We start from the raw sequence: 20,073 nt of genomic DNA on the forward strand, positions 1-20,073 counted from the left end.
CACTTTATCATGGTCCCAGAGTGACTGTCTGATATTGGTGTTCCTTGAGGTTATGTCCAACAGGAGAATAAAATCACCTAGCTCTGAGCACCATGCAAGCTTCTAACAATACTGAGGCCTAATTGTATTAAAACGGTTACTGGATGTCAGAGAATTGCTGTTATTGTTGTTGCTGTTGGTTCCTTTTGACCAAGGACAGATAACATCAGACCACAGAACTTTACGGTAATCCATGATAACTGGATTTTCACCAAGATTTTGCTGGTCAAGATCAGAAGAGTATCAATTAAACATAGTCTATAGTTGAAAAAAGTTAATCCTTTCTCCTTTTGTTGTAGGTGAGTTATTGAACCATCTGATATGATAATGGTTGTGCAGCAGCATTTAAGACTCTGGGTAGAATACACCAGACAAAGTCTAATAGGCAATTATTAGAAACAAAATGACTATTGGTCCTTGAAACAAATCTCAAAGCCATGAAACAAAATTCTAAAACCCAGGCAATTAAATCATGTCCCATAATTCAGCTGGGTCTGTTTTAGACCTAGCTTCTTTTATGCTAGTGACAGACAGTTTTACCCGTCCTGTAGTAATTATATAGGTATAACAAGAACTTTTTACTATAGTTCAAATTTTCCATTAGCTAGCCAAGAAGAAACCAACAGCTACATGACTGTCGATGACAAACCTAGATGATGAATTATACTATTTTTTAAATTATTATTACTGTAAATCAGGATGGTACTTGTGAATATCTGAAAATCTCTATTACTCCAAATACTCAGAATACGTTAGTGTGCAGTAGGCAGATAAGTCTGATAGCTACATAAGAAGTAGTATCTTAGGGAAGCACAGATTACATAGAGAGTATAAGTGAGTCAATTTTTTTTGTCCAAGTAGGGTTTCTTTGGGGGGGATGAAAATGTTCTAAAAGCATGGTATATTGGTTGCACAACTCTGTGAATAGACTAAAGACACCTCTTAATTGTACACTGTTAAGTTGGCAAATTCTATGGCATATGAGTTATATATAAAGTTATTTTAAAATAGCAATGAGGATTTCTATAGGTATTGATATACTAGTAGATGTCTTAAAGGCTGCAGGCAGTTCAGAGAAGTATTATGGGAAACACAACAGAAAGAATAAAAATATCCTACTCCATCATGGGGCCAAAAGAAACATTTCATTGTGATTTTCTTATTAAATATGTACAATAGATTATAGATGTTTATCTTATTGTATTTACATTCTACTTTTTAAAAAGAAATGAGGATTTTAAAAAGATTCCCAGGAGAAACCAAGATGGTAGCATAGGTAAACAACTGAAATTGCTGCCTCCCACAGCCACTTCAAAAATACAACTAAAAGACAAAACAGACATCATCCAGAACCACAGGAGGGCTGGCTGAGTGGAAATTCTACAACTAGAAGGAAAGAGAAAAGCACACTGAGACTCAGAGGAGGTGTGGAAGTAAAGTGCAGAGGTACGGAGGTGCATGTGGAAAGGGCTGGCAACTGAGGATACAGTTGTCTTTTTCAATCTGGAGGGAAGCTCAAGCTCCCAATCGCTTTGAACTCCAGTTCCGGGCGAGTCTCTGGGAACCCAGACTCATACAGGGAGAAACTGGACTGTCTGGCATCAGGCGGAACTCTAGGGCGGCTTTCTCTCAGAGGTGCTTGCAGCGAACACTGAGATCCCAGGGCCTCTTAGGTTAAGACTGAGGAGGAGCCATAGCTGCTAGCTCCGCCCTGTTGATCCCCTGAGACCCCGCCCCACCCAAGCTGTGTGCAGAGGCTTTTGCATATGAATGGCTTGGCCCTTTACAATCTGAAAATTACCTAACAAACTGTAGCTGGGTCAGAAAGACCCAGAACTTCCAAAAGAAAGCCCAAGGCCCCACAGCAGCTTGCATTGCTTCACAGCTGGGCCTCATCTGGGCACCTCCAAACCCCAAACAAAGAAGAGGAATCTGCTGATCTCTCCATAGCTCCTGCTGGGTAGCCTCAGGCAGAGGCTAAATTAGCACCTCCTTAGAGACACAAGAGCCAGTGTACCCAGTGGTCAGAGTGGAACCATCCAGATTACAACTCCTCAGATCCATAAGGGACACACTCAGGGGGCAGACTCAGTGAGCACCAAAGCCCCACTGAAGCAAGTCTTGCCCCAGAAGGGTGTCTCCAGCACAGAAGTTCTCCCACTGCAGACACAACTGATTCTCACAGCTAATTGGCCTGGAGGTCAATTACTACCAGTGATACCTACAACAATCAAGGCTTAACTACAACAAGACTACAAGACTGTGCACACAGCCCACAAAGGGGTGCACCAAGAGTGTCCACCTCAGGTAATTGGGGAAGCTGAGCCACTGGGCCCTATGGGACACCTAGCACAGAAAGCCACTCTATAAACACAGGGAAGCATAAAAAATGTGGAGACAAAGAATCAGGTCACAAGTGACAGAAATGGAGGAAAGCAAACTACTGGATATAGAGTTCAAAACCACGGTTATAGGGTTTTTCAAGAATTTTCTAGAAACCGCTGATAAATTTACTGAGACTCTCAAGGTTATAAAAAAGGACCAACTAGAAATTAAGCATACAGTGACTGAAATAAAGAATATTATACAGAGTTCCAACAGCAGACTAGAGGATCCCAAGAATCAAGTCAAAGATTTGAAATCTGAAGAAGCAAAAAACACCCTACCAGAAAAACAAAAAGAAAAAATCCAAAAATATGAAGATAGTGTAAGGAGCCTCTGGGACAACTTCAAACATACCAACATCCGAATTATGGGGGTGCCAGAAGAAGAGAGAGAGCAAGATATTGAAAACCAATTTGAAGAAATAATGACAGAAAATTTCCCTTACCTGGCGAAAGAAATAGACTCACAAGTCCAGGAAGTGCAGAGAACCCCAAACAAAAGGAATCCAAAGAGGACCACACCAAGACACATCATAATTATTTTTTTATTTTTTTATTTATTATTTTTTTTATTGCCTAAAGTAATACAAAGGGTATTACATATGTGTCCATTTCCCCCCTCCCGCCCTAGACAGTCCCCTAGCCTCCCTTATCCCCCAGTGTCTTATGTCCATTGGTTATGCTTATATGCATGAATACAAGTCCTTTGGTTGATCTCTTACCCCCCTTCCTCCTGCCCCCCAACCCTCCCCAGCCTTCCCGCTGCAGTTTGACAATCTGTTTGAGGCAGCTCTGCCTCTGTATCTATTATTGTTCAAAAGTTTATAATGGTCTCTATTATCCATGAATGAGTGAGATCATGTGGTATTCTACCTTCATTGACTGGCTTATCTCACTTAGCATAATGCTCTCCAGTTCCATCCATGCCGTTGCAAATGGTAAGAGTTCCTCCCTTTTTAGAGCAGCATAGTATTCCATCGTGTAGATGTACCACAGTTTTCTAATCCATTCATCTCCTGATGGGCACTTAGGCTGTTTCCAGATCTTAGCTATGGTGAATTGTGCTGCTATGAACATAGGGGTGCATATATCCTTTCTGATTGGTGTTTCTGGTTTCTTGGGATATATTCCTAGAAATGGGATCACAGGGTCAAATGGGAGTTCCATTTTCAGTTTTTTGAGGAAACTCCATACTGTCTTCCATAGTGGCTGCACCATTCTGCATTCCCACCAGCAGTGCAGAAGTGTTCCTTTTTCTCCACATCCTCTCCAGCACTTGTCGTTTGTTGATTTGTTGATGATAGCCAGTCTGACAGGTGTGAGATGGTACCTCATTGTTGTTTTGATTTGCATCTCTCGGATGATTAGTGACTTTGAGCATGTTTTCATATGTCTCTTGGCTTTCTGAATGTCCTCTTTTGAAAGGTGTCTATTTAGGTCCTTTGCCCATTTTTTAATTGGATTGTTTATCTTCCTTTTGTTAAGTTGTATGAGTTCCCTATAAATTTTGGAGATTAGGCCCTTATCAGATATGACATTGGCAAATATGTTTTCCCACACAGTGGGTTTTCTCGTTGTTTTGTTGATGGTTTCCTTTGCTGTGCAGCAGCTTTTTATTTTGATGTAGTCCCATTTGTTCATTTTCTCTTTACTTTCAAGTGCCCTAGGAGCTGTATCGGTGAAGAAATTTCTTCGGCATATGTCTGAGATTTTGTTGCCTTTGGATTCTTCTAGAATTTTTATGGTTTCCTGTAGTACATTTAAGTCCTTTATCCATTTTGAGTTTATTTTTGTGTAAGGTGTAAGTTGGTGGTCTAGTTTCATTTTTTTGCATATATCTGTCCAATTTCCCCAACACCATTTATTGAAGAGACTATCTTGGCTCCATTGTATGTTCTTGCCTCCTTTGTCAAATATTAATTGAGCATATTGGTTTGGGCCGATTTCTGGGCTCTCTATTCTATTCCATTGATCTATATGCCTATTCTTGTGCCAGTACCAGGCAGTTTAAGACACATCATAATTAAAATGCCAAGAGCAAAAGACAAAGGGAGAATCTTAAAAGCAGCAAGAGAAAGAAAATCAGTTTCCTACAAGGGAGTACCCATTCGACTGTCAGCTGATTTCTCAACAGAAACAATGCAGGGCAGAAGGCAGTGGCAAGAAATATTCAAAGTGATAAATACCAAGAACCTACAGCCAAGATTACTTTACCCAGCAAAGCTATCATTCAGAATTGAAGGTCAGATAAAGAGCTTCACAGATAAGAGAAAGCTAAAGGAGTTCATCACCACCAAACCAGTATTATATGAAATGCTGAAAGGTATCCTTTAAGAAGAGGATGAAGAAGAAAAAGGTAAAGATACAAACTATGAACAACAAATACACATCTATCAACAAGTGAATCTAAAAATCAAGTGAATAAATAATCTGATGAACAGAATAAACCGGTGAATATAATAGAATCAGGGGCATAGAAAGGGAGTGGACTGACTATTCTCGGAGGGGAAAGGGGTGTAGGGTTGCGGAAAGAGCCTGGACAAAAATTGTACACCTATGGATGAGGACAGTGAGTAGCGGGAGTAAGGGCAGATGGTGGGGTGGGAACTGGGTGGAGGTGTGCTATGGGGGGAAAAAAGAGGAACAACTGTAATAATCTGAACAATAAAGATTTAATTTAAAAAAAATAAAAAAGATTCCCAGGTGCTTCTAATGTGCGGCCAAGGTTGACAACCCCTGCTCTAGAGGTTGGTCATCCCAATGGTTTAGTACCCTTTGGGCGGGAGAACACAATATAAAGATAATATTTGTAATTTATGTAGACAAGAAGCTGGTAAATAATAAGGACACATATGTAATACCTTAATCAATAAAAAAAAAAGCTGGCAAACAGTGGTGCCTTTTATGAAAAGAGAAATGAGTGGCTAGAACAAGCCAGAGAGATTTTCTTTTTCTTGTCTTTTAATATGTATTTTTTAAATTGTGTAGCCTGTACATATACTACCTATTCAAAGGGAGAAAAGTATTACTCCTACATAGAGGTTGCCTGTGGTGAGTTGGGAAAGGTTTTAGCAGAGCATAGGTATCGAGGTTCCCACTGGAAACAATGTGCTAAGAATATAAAGTTCTTGGAAAACCTGTGCAAAGTTCAAGATGGATGCCTGGGGATGACCAATTCAGACAAGTCTGATGAAGTAAACTCCTGCTTAAAACTGAAGGGCCCATTAATCCCCAAAAATCAGTATGAATTTTTGTGTGAGGAAAGCCATTGGAGGGTTTTAAGGAAAGGAACAGAATTATTTGATTTATGACTAAGATCCCTCTGGTTGTGTGGAGAATGGGGGGGGGCACAATTTTGGGGACATATTTCTGTAGTCTTGGTGAGAAGGCTGTTGGCTCAGACTGTTAGCATGGTAAGGCTGGATGGAGACACTGATAGACTTTGCGAGGTCACCTTGAATTTATTGGGTCACCTGGATAGCAGATGAGCTGAGCCCCAAAATGGTGCCAGCCCCAAAAGACGGGGAGTCAGGTTTTTAAAGGACTCTAGGCGGGCTTTTTCTGGCCAGAGAATGCTCTGTGCAGGTCTGGATTCTGGGAAACTCCTGAGCGGGGAGATAATGGTCTTAGCAAGTGGAATGTGGTCTCAGCAAGTGGAATGTCCATTGTGAAGTGGCCTCAAGGTCAGCTCCCAGGGAAGGGGTATTGACTCAATTCTTTGATCAGACCTAACGTGAATGTCACATAGGTCACACGTAATTTTGTAGAAGTATGGCCCGAGTGATATTTGGGATATACTTATGCTAAAAATGTAGTTGTTGATCTGCTATTCAAATTTAACCCGTGTTTTGCTTTTGACCTGACAACTCTACCACAGGGGCCAGTGGAGGAAACTGAAGGGGCCAAAGTGGCAGCAGGGGAGGTGTGAGGAGAAGCCCCAGAAAAGAGAAGAGCAGCCCTTTGGGTGCACTTATGCGGAGAACAACACTGGGAAGAGGAGCTTCTCAGCTCTTCCAAGTGTTGCCTGGGGGGGGGGGGGGGGGTGTCTGTCCTCAAGGAAGTTTTGCCCGCACCCCGAGCCATCCTCGGGGATGGGTAACTGCTGGGAGGAGGCGGCCTGCAGGGCGTCGCGGTAACCCCGCCTTCCGCACCCCCCGCGGGTGGAGCCTGAGCGAGGAGCTGCCAAGCAGCCTTCTCTCCCCGGATGACGAACGGCGGGAAAACATGGAGTCGGGCAAGATGGCGCCTGGCAAGAACGCTCCGAGAGACGCCTTGGTGAGTGCGAAAGATGAGAGGCGGGGCGCAAAGCTCGGCACAGCCAGGAACCTGGGAGGCAGGCGCAGGCGTAGGCCTGAGAATGGTCTTGCGTGCTGGCTTCAGCCCAACCTGGGCGGCCGGGAAGGGGTGGGATGGGGGTTCTGGCTCCGGGGCGTCCTCCCGCCATCCGGGGTCCCCGCCGGAGCGCGCAGGCCAGCAGCCGGGCTTTGTCTCCGGGACCTCGGTCCTCGCGACCTCTTAGTCTCAGCTACAAGTGTACTGTGCTCGTACTCTGGCGTCCAGAGTTCTGGTGTTAGCTAGCCTCCCCCATCGCCACATCCGAAAATGACAACCAGCTGTAGCCACCCCTGCCTCCGCTGGGAAAACCAAACCCGGCCTTCTTCTCTCTTTGCACCCCCACTCCCCGCCCAGATGAAAGTTTTCTGCAAAGAGGGTGCTACAGCATTTGGTGTGTTCCTGACACTCACTTGTGAAGAAAAGGAGGAGTACAAGTTTGGAGCCCAGAATATCATAAGTACAGATATTACCTTGGGTCCAGTCTTGATTTCTAATACCTAGATAATGCATCCGGTGTTTCTTATTTGAATCCACAGGTGATGGCACAGATCCTGAAGGATATGGGAATTACGGAGTACGAACCAAGAGTTATAAACCAAATGTTGGAATTTGCTTTCCGTAAGTTAATAAAACACCAAAAATTTGCCTACTTTGTGAATTTGAAAAGATTGTTTTATTGTAAGAACATTTTCAACTATATTACTTTTAACATTTAACATCATAGAATTCAGCTTAAAGCAGTAAAGAGAGCTCAAGATAAGGGGAAATGGTATTTATACTGAGATATTTTTAATTGATCATAGAGATAGAACAATTAGATATTAAAAACAAAATGCATAAACTAATTCAGAAATCAATGGAATCTTCGATTAAGAAAAGTGGCCATAAATATTAAGCTAGTCTCATGTTTAAGAAAATAATGTTTTGTTCTTAAAGGATATGTAACTACAATTCTGGACGATGCAAAAATTTATTCGAGCCATGCTAAGAAACCTAATATTGATGCAGATGATGTGAGACTGGCAATCCAGTGTCGTGCTGATCAATCTTTTACCTCTCCTCCCCCAAGAGATGTGAGCAAACGTTTATTTAAAGTTAATTTGACTTACAATTTTTTCGTTGTAGTTATAATAAGGTTTTTTGTTTTTGTTTTTGTTTTTTTAGTTTTTACTGGATATTGCAAGGCAGAAAAATCAAACCCCTTTACCTCTGATTAAGCCGTATGCAGGACCCAGACTGCCACCTGACAGATACTGCTTAATATCTCCAAACTATAGGCTGAAGTCCTTAATGAAAAAGGTAAAAACTTTTGGTCAATTTAGCTTTTTAAAAAGTTGAGATATATTAGGGGAATTTGTAAAAAGCAAGTAGTTAGTACAGTAGATTAAAAGCTAAGATAATTTAATTTACTAGGATTGTTTTTTAATTCACTGCTTTGAAAATACCATGTCTGCAGTTACCTGCTATGTTAAAAAAAACAAAATATAACATCTAAGATTTTTAGAGCTAAAAGGAGCTTCAGTGTTCATCTAACCCAACACTCATATTTCACACCAGGAAAGTGATCCTAAACTTACCTATGTAGTTAGTAGCAAAGCTAGGACTGATATTCAGATCTCATAATTCCCAATCTTTCCACTTTACCATAGTTTTTCATTGAAGCCTGATAATACACCATCAGGAATTAAACTTGCTTTCTGAAATATGACCTAAGGCTCTCCCACCACTGAAAAAGTTCTCCTCACATTGGGCTGCTTTTTTTAAAAATATATTTTATTGATTTTTTTACAGAGAGGAGGGGAGAGGGATAGAGAGTTAGAAACATCGATGAGAGAGAAACATCGATCAGCTGCCTCTTGCATACCCCCTACTGGGGATGTGCCCGCAACCAAGGTACATGCCCTTGACCCGAATCGAACCTGGGACACTTGAGTCTGCAGGCCGACGCTCTATCCGCTGAGCCAAACCGGTTAGGGCTGGGCTGCTTTTGATGTCTGAAATTCCACTATACTAGTAACAGTTTATTTTGGGAGGTTTAGATGTTGACTAGTTAAGATAAGATTAAAAATTATAAGGAAGTTAGCTGTTATCCCCAAATAAGACTCTACCTTAAACCAAATACTATATAATTATATATTTACTTATATACATACTCACATCCATTTATAAAAACCCTAGTTTTAATGTTAAATTTAGAACACTAATAGAACAAAAACAAGACATTCTTGCCATGGATTATCCATTAATAATTCACATCAACAATCCTAATTTCATTCCTGGTAAGTTTAAGTGTCAAATGTGAACAACATTAAAACTAATTTGTTAAACCCTTAGGGACCTAACCAAGGAAGACTACTTCCACGGTTAAGTGTTGGTGCTGTTAGTAGCAGACCTACCACTCCTACTATAGGTAAGTGAGAAGGGAAATGCCTTTTCTGGGTGGTAAAGAAGTGCCTAAGCACTTGATTTTGAACTATAATCCAAATCAAAAGGTGAGTCAGAAATTCCCATATGTGTGTTGCCATCATTACATTTACTCATCCTCTAGTAAAGCTATAGACATATATTTTATGAGATTTCAAAATGAGAAAACCATAAAGAATATCTGATCCCAAATGAGTATAAATGTGGACATTACCCAACCTTGTGGTTAGTATAAACTATAATACCAATAGTTTAAGCTGTGTTCTTTCTGCCTCCTATACAAATGAAGTTGCCAAATACACTCATGGCAGTAGCCAATTTATTAGCAGAAATTAAAGAAATTTCTGAATAAATTGACAACATAATGCAGTCAAAAGAAAGTTTTAAAATGTACAAAAAGTTTAAGGATATCAAAGGGAAAAAATTCTGTTTTAATACTAACCACTTCAAAAGTAGCACTGATTGTCCTATACCAGGGGTGGGGAATGTCCAGCCCATGGGCCGTATAAAGCCCAAGATATCATTTGGTAAGGCCCTGCCAAGGCATTAGGGGTGAGTTAATTAAATGTTTGTCCAAATATAGCAGGCTGATTTGTTTGTTTGTTTGTTAATCCTCGCCCAGGGATATTTTTTCATTGATTTTTAGAAAGAGTGGAAGGGGACAGAGAGAGGAAAAAACATGGATGTGAGAGACACACATCGACTGGTTGCCTCCTGCAGGATGGTGAGGTATATGCACTTGACCAGAAATTAACCTGGGACCCTTTAGTCCATGGGCTGATGCTCTATCCACTGAGCCAAACCAGTTAGGGCAACAGGCTGATTTTTAAGTTGATAATTTTGTATGGCCAGTGAATGACGTTATAAATTTTCAAATGTCCCTTGGCAGAATTAAGGTTCCCCACCCCTGTATCCTGACCCCTTCATCAGTGCCTTCATCTATGCCCATCCATCATTCTTTGAGCATTTCTTGCTTTCTGGCAAAAGATGTTCCAAGCTCAGCTTATATTTCTACCCCAGTCCTAGAATCAGCTATTTCTCCAAAGAGGGCTGGTTCCTTTTAGTGGAGAATAGTATTTTTTTATTATTAAATTTATTGGGGTGACATTGGTCAACATGAACATATAGGTTTCAGGTGGGGGTTTCAGTGTTACAGGATCTGTATATTGTGCCAAGTGCTCACCACCCAAAGTCAAATCTTCTCTTGTCACCATATATTAGAACCCCCTTCTCCCCTCACCCACTTCCCTCTGGTAACCACCGCACTGTTGTGTTCACAAGTTTGTTTTATATCCTACATATGAGTAAAATCATATGGTTCTTAGCTTTTATGACTGACTTATTTCACTTAGTATAATGTTCTCAAGATGAGAATGATATTTAGGAGTTGCGGTGGGGGGTCAGTCAGGGAAAACAGAGACATATGTAAAACTTTAAACAATAAAAAAAGAGAAACCATTATTTGAATCTTTTTTTAAAATATATTTTATTGATTTTTTACAGAGAGGAAGGGAGAGGGATAGAGAGTTAGAAACATTGATGAGAGAGAAACATCGAGCAGCTGCCTCCTGCACAAATCCTACTGGGGATGTGCCCACAACCAAGGTACATGCCCTTGACCGGAATCGAACCTGGGACCTTTCAGTCCACAGGCCGACACTCTATTCATTAAGCCAAACCAGTTAGGGCTATTTGCATCTTTTTAATGTCATTGATTAGATAATAAGGAAATCCTATATAATAAAAGGCTAATATGTAAATTGACCAAATGGCAGAACGACCAGTCGCTATCACACACACTGACCACCAGGGGGTAAACGCTCAACACAGGAGCCGGGTTCACAGCTGGGGAGCACAGTGGCGGTGGCGGGAGCCTTTCCTGCCTCAGCAGTAGCACTAAGGACCCCTTAGTGGACATCCCCCGAGGGATCCTGGACTGCGAGTGGGCACAGGCCGGGCTGAGGGGACCCCCTCTCCCCAGTACATGAATGTCATGCATCAGGCCTCTACTATATAAATAATTGATTTAGATTTCCTGATTTTTTTTTGTCCTAAATTCTTGCTGGATTTCTTTCACAAAGTATTTTCAGAAAAAAAAAAAAATCCCTTCTCTTTGATCAGTATTGTTTTCTGGCTCTTATTGCTTATAACTTGAGTCCTGTAGATGTCATATAACTCTGGTATAAGCACCATTTGATTTTTGAGGTGTGTAGATAATCTCTTCATATTCTTAGGATATGAATTTACATTTCAGCATTTTCAAACCAGCCTAGTATGCATTACTTGTACACTTCTAACTGCATGTGACCTCTGTGAATAGAAATTTGCATATAAGTTTGTGTAAGGTTTTGGTCATATACTGCTCATCTGTAGATTCATATTAAGTGAATATACTTTTTTTATATTGATTTCAGAGAGGACGGGAGAGGGAGAGAGAGAGAAGCATCAATGATGAGAAAGAATCATCAATTGGCTGCCTGCTGCACATCTCCCACCAGGGATCAAACCCGCAACCTGGGCATGTGCCCTTGACTGGAATCGAACCCAGGACCCTTCAGTCTGCCACTCTATGAACTGAGCCAAATTGGCCAGGGCTACCCTTTTTTTTTCTAAGTCTAAGCTATGGTAATCAGTTACACATGTTTTTCGTAAGTTAACCAATTTGTTATCAGTCGTGATTTTTATTCCTGGTTAGATCACTTCTTGGCCTTTTTGCTATGATCAATACTGTCATTTTGCCCAGCCAGTGTGGCTCAGAGGTTGAGTGTTGACCCAAGAATCAAGGGGCTGTGGGTTCATGTGGTCAGTGCACATGCCCAGGTTGCAGGCCGGATCCCTAGTAGGGGGCAGGCAGCATGCAGCTGATTGATGGTTTTCTCTCATCAATGTTTCTATCTCCCCCTCTTCGTTCCTCTCTCTGAAATCACTAAAAAACATATTTTAAAATAAAAGGTGCAAGTTTTTAACTTTAAATTTTTTTCCAATGGGTTTTATAATGCATAAGACCTAAGCAACTACTCTGTTGAATTTTAAAGCCTAAACTCCATACTTACTTAAATGTTAACAATTCCTTACAGTAATGGCCAAGAAAACACCTACCTACTGTGAAATTTCTTGACCAAATAAAACATGACTGCTTCATTAAACGTCATCAAATTCTTTGAACCACTCTTTAATACATAAGAAAACTTGCCTAGGGATGAAGATATAAAGTTCTCACTTCCTGAGTTTGTAAAAGAAAGCAATAGAACCCAGATTTCTGTGTACTTTTAGGCTTTCTTCCATTAAGGCTTTCTTCTACTTTATTCCTGGAGATGATGACAGTTGTAGGTTTTTTTCAATGATAGTGGTAGTTTTTCTTTTTTCTTTTTTAATCTTTATTGTTCAGATTATTACAGATGTTCTTCTTTTTTCCCCCCCATGGCTGCCCTCCACCCGGTTCCCACCCCACTCCAGGCCTTCCCCCCACACACACACACTGTCCTCATCCATAGGTGTAAGCTCTTTATCCAGTCTCTTCCCGCACCCCCCACAGCCCCTTCACCCTGAGAATTGTCAGTCTGCTCCATTTCCATGCCCCTGATTCTCTTACATTCACCAGTCCATTCTGTTCATCAGGTTTTTTATTCATTTGATTTTTAGGTTCACTTGTTGATAGATATATATTTTCACTTTGTTGTTCATAATTTTTTATATTTACTTTTTTCTTTTTCCTCTTCTTAGAGCATTTCATATAATACTGGTTTGGTGGTAATGAACTCCTTTAGCTTTTTCCTGTCTGTGAAGCTCTTTATCTGACCTTCAATTCTGAATGATAGCTTTGCTGGGTAGAGTAATATTGGTTGTAGGTTCTTGCTATTCATCACTTTAAATATTTCTTGCCACTCCCTTCTGGCCTGCATGGTTTCTGTTGAGAAATCAGCTGACAGTTGTATGGATACTCCCTTGTAGGTAACTAACTGTTTTTCTGTTGCTGCTTTTTTTTTTTAATATATTTTATTGATTTTTTACAGAGAGGAAGGGAGAGAGAGAGTTAGAAACATCGATGAGGGAGAAACATCGATCAGCTGCCTCCTGCACATCCCCCACTGGGGAAGTGCCTGCAACCCAGGTACATGCCCTTGACCGGAATCGAACCTGGGACCTTTCAGTCCACAGGCTGATGCTCTATCCGCTGAGCCAAACCGGCTTTGGCTCTCTTGCTGCTTTTAAGACTCTTTGTCTTTTGCCCTTGGCATTTTAATTATGATGTGTCTTGGTGTGGTCCTCTTTGGATTCCTCTTGTTTGGGGTTCTCTGTGCTTCCTGAACTTGTAAGTCTATTTCTTTCACCAGGTAGAGGAAGTTTTCTGTCATTATTTCTTCAAATAGGTTTTCAATATCTTGCTCTCTCTCTTCTTCTGGCACCCCCATAATTCAGATGTTGGTACGCTTGAAGTTGTCCCGGAGGCTCCTTACACTATCTTCATATTTTTGGATTCTTTTTGCTTTTCTGGTAGGGTGTTTTTGGCTTCTTCAGATTTCAAATCTTTGACTTGATTCTTGGGATCCTCTAGTCTGCTGTTGGATCTTTATATATTATTCTTTATTTCAGTCAGTGTATGCTTCATTTCTGATTGGTCCTTTTTCATATCCTTGAGGGTCTCACCAAATTTCTCAGAGGTTTCTAGAAGATTGTTGAGTAACCTTATAACCGTGGTTTTGTACTCTATATCCAGTACTTTGCTTTCATCCATTTCTTTCATTTGTGACTTGTTTCTTTGTCTCTGCATTTTGGCTTCTTCCCTGTTTGTTTCTATGTACTGGGTAGCTGCTAAGTCTCCTTGAGTTGATAGAGTGGCCTTGTGTGGTAGTTGTCCTATAGGGCCCAGTGGCTCAACCTCCCCAGTCACCTGAGGTGGATTCTCTTGGTGTACCCCTTTGTGGGCTGTGTGCACAGTCTTGTTGTAGTTAACCCTTGATTGCTATTGGTATCACTGGTAGGAATTGACCTTCAGGCCAATTGGCTGTGATGACCAGCTGTGTCTACACTGGAAGATCTGTTGTGCAGGAGACACCCTTATGGGGCAGGACTTTCTTCAATGAGGCTTTGGTGCTCACTGAGTTTGCCCCTTGAGTGTATATCTTATGGATGTGAAGAGTTGTAATCCGGTATAGTCTCACTCTGACCACTGGGTACACTGGCTCTTGGATCTCCAAGGAGGTGCAAGGTCAGTCACTGTCTGGGGCCACCCAGCAGGAGCTACAGAGACATCTGCAGATTCCTCCTCTTTGTATGGGGTTTGGAAGTGCCCAGATGAGGCCCAGCTGTGAAGCAAGGCAGGCTACTGCTGCCAGACCTTGGGCCTTCTTTTGGAAGCTCTGGGGCTCTCTGACCCAGCTGCAGTTTGACAGGTTTTAGGTGGAGAAAGGACAGGCCATTCATATGCAAAAGCTTCTGCACACAGCTTGGATGGGGTTGTAAATTGGGTGGTGTGGGGTCTCTGGGAATCACCAGGGTGGAGCAAACAGCATTGGCTGCCAGTCAGCCCTGCACCGGAGAGGTCCCCGGGTCTCTGCATCCTGCACCCCCATGCAGGAACAATGATCGCTGCAAGCACCTCTGAGAAAAAGCCTCCCTCATGTTCCTGTCCCAATGCCAGACAGTCCCATTTCTCCCCGTATGTGTCTGGGTCCCCCAGAGTCTCACCCAGAACTGGAGTTCAGAGCAAGTGGGAGCTTGTATCTCCCTCCTGATGAAAAGAGCAGCACATTCTGCCAGCACTTTCTGCGCCTCTGCAACTCTTACCAGTCTCAATGCACTTTCCTCACCTCTCCATGGTTCTGGGTGGTAGTAGTTCTGCCTTTTAGTTGTAATTTTGATGTGGTTGTGAGAGGCAGCAAGTATAGGTGTTTACCTATGCCGCCATCTTGGTTCTCTCGATAGTTGTAGTTTTTCAAATAACTATCCCTGGGCAGGTTGGTTCTAGGAGAAAGGGATATATGGAAAACCTTACATCCCCAAGGGAAAAACTAGGAGCATACATGTTTCCAAAAATGCATTTTTTTGAGAGAGCTGTGACATCAGTTTACACGCTGAGTCTTTGAGTCTTGGGAAATTCATCCATTAAGCAAATATTTGTCGAGTGCCTATTAGGAGCAAGGCATAAAAGCCATGTGCTCACAAGGATGAAAAAGGTTAGCAGAGGCTTGTAATTGAGGGAACAACATAAGACACTAATAATAAGGCTCCTATAACATATTAGGGGAATTTCAGAGGCAGGCAATGACTGCTGAATAAAAAAATTTACAAAATGGGGTGGTATTTGAATTTTACCTTGGATTAAAGGGTTGAATTAAAATGAGGGGTGTTGAACATGGTTATATCCAAGATCTCTTTCTACTTAAAAAAAATCTGAATATAAAATAGAAATATTTTTTTGCCAACCTGAGGACCCCAAAGGGTATATTTGATAGGCTTTTTAAAATATATATATATATTTTATTGATTTTTTACACAGAGGAAGGGAGAGGGATAGAGAGTTAGAAACATCAATGAGAGAGAAACATCTATCAGCTGCTTCCTGCACACCCCCTATTGGGGATATGCCCGCAACCAAGGTACATGTCCTTGATCGGAATCGAACCTGGGTCCCTTCAGTCTGCAGGCCAACACTCTATCCACTGAGCCAAACCGGTTAGGGCTGATAGGCTTTTTGTTAGATGTGTGTGATTTAACTTCATGGGCATAATAGACATCTTCTAGTTCTCAGCAAGTGACAAAAATTAAAAGTGCCATGTAGGGTAATTAATAGAAAACGTGGGTCATTATTCGGCTAGCTTATTTAAACACTCTATTTTATCACTTCCCGTTACTAAAATTCCATGCCAGTCGCTGTTTGAAGAGCTTTATGTGGATTATTTTGTTTTAATTCTCACAGAATCCTATTAAATAGGTACTGTTGTCCCCATTTGATAGATGAGAAAAGAGAGGTACAAAAAGATTAAATAAATTGCCCAAGCATACTCAGCTAGTAGGTGATAAAAGCCTGGATTCAAACACAAGCAGGTAGGCTCCAGAACCTACATTTTTTACCACTGCACTATCCTGAAGTTTTAGCATCTATTAGTAAACTATTGAGCTTGTAAACACTTTGGAAGTTACTTCACTCTTATTCCTAATGATTTTTTTCTCACCTTTTATTACTTCCCTATATGCTTTGAAGGTAGTTTCTGGTATGGTAAGGAGGGCAGAATATGAACCTTTATAAGTCATCTAACTAACATAGTCTGTTAATTACAACTACAGCAACCCCACAAACAGTGTCTGTTACAAATAAAGTTGCACCTCCAGTATCAGTGACAAGCCAAAGGTTTACAGTGCAGATTCCACCTTCTCAGTCCACACCTGTCAAACCAGGTAACGTCATGGGTGGGGAAGGGGGGTGGTGGTGTAAGTGGTTCTTTTAAAATATTTTTTTCTGAATTTTAAAATTTCTGAATAATTTGTGACTATAGAACAGTTTGTGTTCCTATAGCAAGAGTTAAATTGTTTAAATAACCTAAGAAGGTGGCAGTAATGCTGCAAATCTTCAGAGGGGTCTATGAGCCCACTAAAATTACAATATATGAAATTTTAAGTATATATAACATTTTGGGGTTAGGGAGAGTATTCACTGTGACCATCAGATTCTCAAAAAACAATGTGAACTAAAATAAGTTAGGGCCCACAAATCTAAGGCAGCTTCAGGAGAAAGCACTTGGGGTTCAAGCTCAAGAAAATTATACCTGAATGTACATCAAAAGAAAAGTGTACCTTTACTCACTTCATGGAAGGAGACATATAAAATTGGAATAATATAAGTAGAATTCTGTTATAGTATAGTTTGTTAATGCACATGTTTAGATTCACATCTTAAACTTAATCACACACAATAAACTATGTATATAAAATATTAGCCTATGAGGGAAGCAAGATTCTTACGTTGAACATATAGAGTGTGTAGTATGATGAATCCAGTGCACTGCTTCCCATGACTAAGTACTAGGTAAAGTTTTAGGTAGTTAAAAGTTCAAAAAAAAAAAAACTAACATAAAACCTTTAACCTTATATTAGATACTAATTTAAGTATTTAAAATTTAATTCAGCCTGGCCGGTATGGCTCAGTGGTTGAGCATCGCACATGCCCAGGTTGTGGGCTCGATCCCCAGTAGGGGGCATGCAGAAGGCAGCCAATCAATGATTCTCATCATTAATGTTTCTCTCTCTCTCCCTTCCTCTCTGAAATCAATAAAAATATATTTAAAATAAATAAAATTTAATTCAACTTTCAATGCAGCATAATTATAATTACCTGAGTTTCTTCTATGATGTAGTTGCACTTAATGCTATGGAAATTATTAGAATTACACCCAACTCTGTTGAACATTTTTTACCATTTGTTTCTGATCCTGGGTAATTCATAGTTTGGGGATGTTTTCTCCTCTGTTTACAGTTCCTACAACAACTGCAGTTCAGAATGTTCTGATTAATCCTTCAATGATTGGACCAAAAAATATTCTTATTACCGCCAACATGGTTTCATCACAGAACACGGCCAATGAATCAAACCCATTGAAGAGAAAATATGAAGATGATGATGACAGTGATACTCTGTAAGGAAATAATCTAGATGCATTTCAGATGCATAGTTGGTTTTGAGCCCAATATACTAAATTAGAACATTCTAGATCTTCTTAAGTTTTATCTTGGAAAACAAAGACAGCTGCAGTATTTTTCATATTTGTGTAAACTGTTAGATTTAAGTAAGGCTGCCAATGTTTTTTCATTAGGCTTCAAGTAGAAAAAGTTAAGCGATTATTTAATAGTTTCATTAATGTTGAGTCCTACAATTCTGTTTTTGGAAGCAGTTTTCTGCCATCTATCACTGACAATAGCACTTAAGTTTCAGTTTCTGCAGCCTGATCAGTGAACTAATCTTTACAGCATAATTTCTAATCTACATTCAAGTACTACTTTCTTTCGTAAGTTAAAATAGTCACTTTTATTGTCACCAATTTTTATAAAGAATTCTCTCAACCTAGTAAATACTTTGGAGAGGATGTATTTAAGATTCTAAATCCAGTTTTGAATGTATTTGTTTCTTGGTTTTCCTTAACCTCCTACCTCCTCAACCCCGTTTCTAGATCCCATTTGTTTTCTGCACCATCTTCTCCCGATAGGCTTAAGTTTTTCCCTATTGCTCTTAAATTTGAAAGCCCAAAACTGGAATTTTAAAAATATCATTCCTAATAATACACCATAGTATCATTTTCATATATTTAAAACCTATTTTATATGCCTGCTGTTCTACAGTTCACTTTAACCTGGATGTTTCCACTTGCTTTTTCTCTCTATACCAGAGCAATTTGTTATCCCTTGCATTTTATGCTCATTGAGCTTTACTCTCTTTTTGATAGGTAGTTTACATTCAGTTTCAGTCTTATATTCCAAGTTGATAACTCCACCATATTTCACATTTCTAAATTTAACATAGATGATGCTATAGCTTAAAATCTGCGTTGATAAGTATATTTACACTGGACCTAGGCAAAACCACTGAAGAGCAAGTATTTTACCACATGCATACATGCTTTGATCACTACTGCTTGAACCTTCCTCCTATTGGTATAATTCAGATCATTTTTCTAGTTTGTTGCTGAGGATGTCACACTTAAGATGGGATCACACCTGAAAGTTTTCTAATGGTTTTCCTTCCTGTAGAAGGCCAATAACAAATTAGTGTGATGTGAACTGCACTTAGATACACTCTGCTTAGATTTTCCCAGTAATGTTACTAAACACCCTTCCCTTTTTATACACATCTAAATACCTTATTGGGTAAGATTGCTAAGTTTTCAAAAATATAAACAGGTTTGTACAGTTTCTGTTTAAATAAGTTTGACATATTCAACATATGATTACTTTTACAGAATTTCCTGTAATGAATTTTCATATTTGAGGATTTTCAAAATTTAAAACACAGAGTTTTATCTTAGGATGCCCCTTGATAAAGAATTACTCCAGTAACAGGAAAGAAATGTCTTATTTTAAGTGTTTTTGGATGTTAGGAAAAGGTGGTATCAAACTTATATAAACAGATCTGATGAACATCATAGGAGAGAAATGTTCATTATATATAGCATAGAAAATCATTACTTGAATGTTCTCAGGGAGGCAGCATGTCAAAAGGCCTAAGTTGTAGTCCTGGCTCCATCCTTTACCAACTGTGTGACCTTACTTTACCTTTGAGCCATGTTCTCTTCACTAGTAACAAGAAAATAACACCGACCCTGCCTACCTCACAGGGATGTTGTGAGGGTTAATTGATACATGTGAAAGTTCTTTCAAAATTTTAAAATGTTATATAATGAATTGTTAATGTATTTGTTCCAAGATTATTAATAAAAAAAATTATATCATTTATCTTTCTTGTTTGATTTAAGAGCATCATCCTGTACACCAAAAGATTGCAGGTTTTGATTCCAGGTCAGGGCACATACCCCGGTTGCAGGTTCTATCCCTGGTCGGGGCAAGTCAGGGGACAACCAGTTGATGTTTCTCTCTCACATCAACGTTTCTCTTTCTCTCTAAAATCGATAAATGCATATCCTTGGGTGAGGATTTTTTTAAAAAGATTCAAGGAAGATGAACAAGGCCCAGTAATTCTGAGGCTCAAAAAGCAATTAAGATTTAATGGATGAGTTAATTCTAAATCAGGGAACTGTTTGCTTTTATTTAGAATCAGCATATGACTCTAGTGAAACAAAATAAAAATGAAAGAATAGAGGTTTAAATCTGTTTAAAAAACATTACATGCTCTGTCTTTGGTGGGAATTCATACATGTAATTGAATGTTCATTCACTTACTAGG

General features: G+C 40.0%; 1 protein-coding gene across 1 annotated transcript; it reads left to right on the forward strand.

Annotated features, from left to right (window-relative positions):
* Positions 1–6,631: 6,631 nt before the first annotated feature.
* On the forward strand, positions 6,632–19,596 carry TAF9B (TATA-box binding protein associated factor 9b). The gene is given in 10 exon segments (XM_081080785.1): positions 6,632–6,698; positions 7,295–7,376; positions 7,695–7,831; positions 7,923–8,057; positions 9,093–9,168; positions 16,140–16,165; positions 16,168–16,203; positions 16,205–16,229; positions 16,470–16,580; positions 17,656–19,596. Coding segments are annotated over 10 exon segments (843 nt in total). The 5' UTR covers positions 6,632–6,647; the 3' UTR covers positions 17,820–19,596.
* Positions 19,597–20,073: the final 477 nt, after the last annotated feature.

The sequence above is a fragment of the Myotis nattereri genome (genome assembly GCF_964212035.1).
Source record: "Myotis nattereri genome assembly, chromosome: X".
Classification (NCBI taxonomy): domain Eukaryota; kingdom Metazoa; phylum Chordata; class Mammalia; order Chiroptera; family Vespertilionidae; genus Myotis; species Myotis nattereri.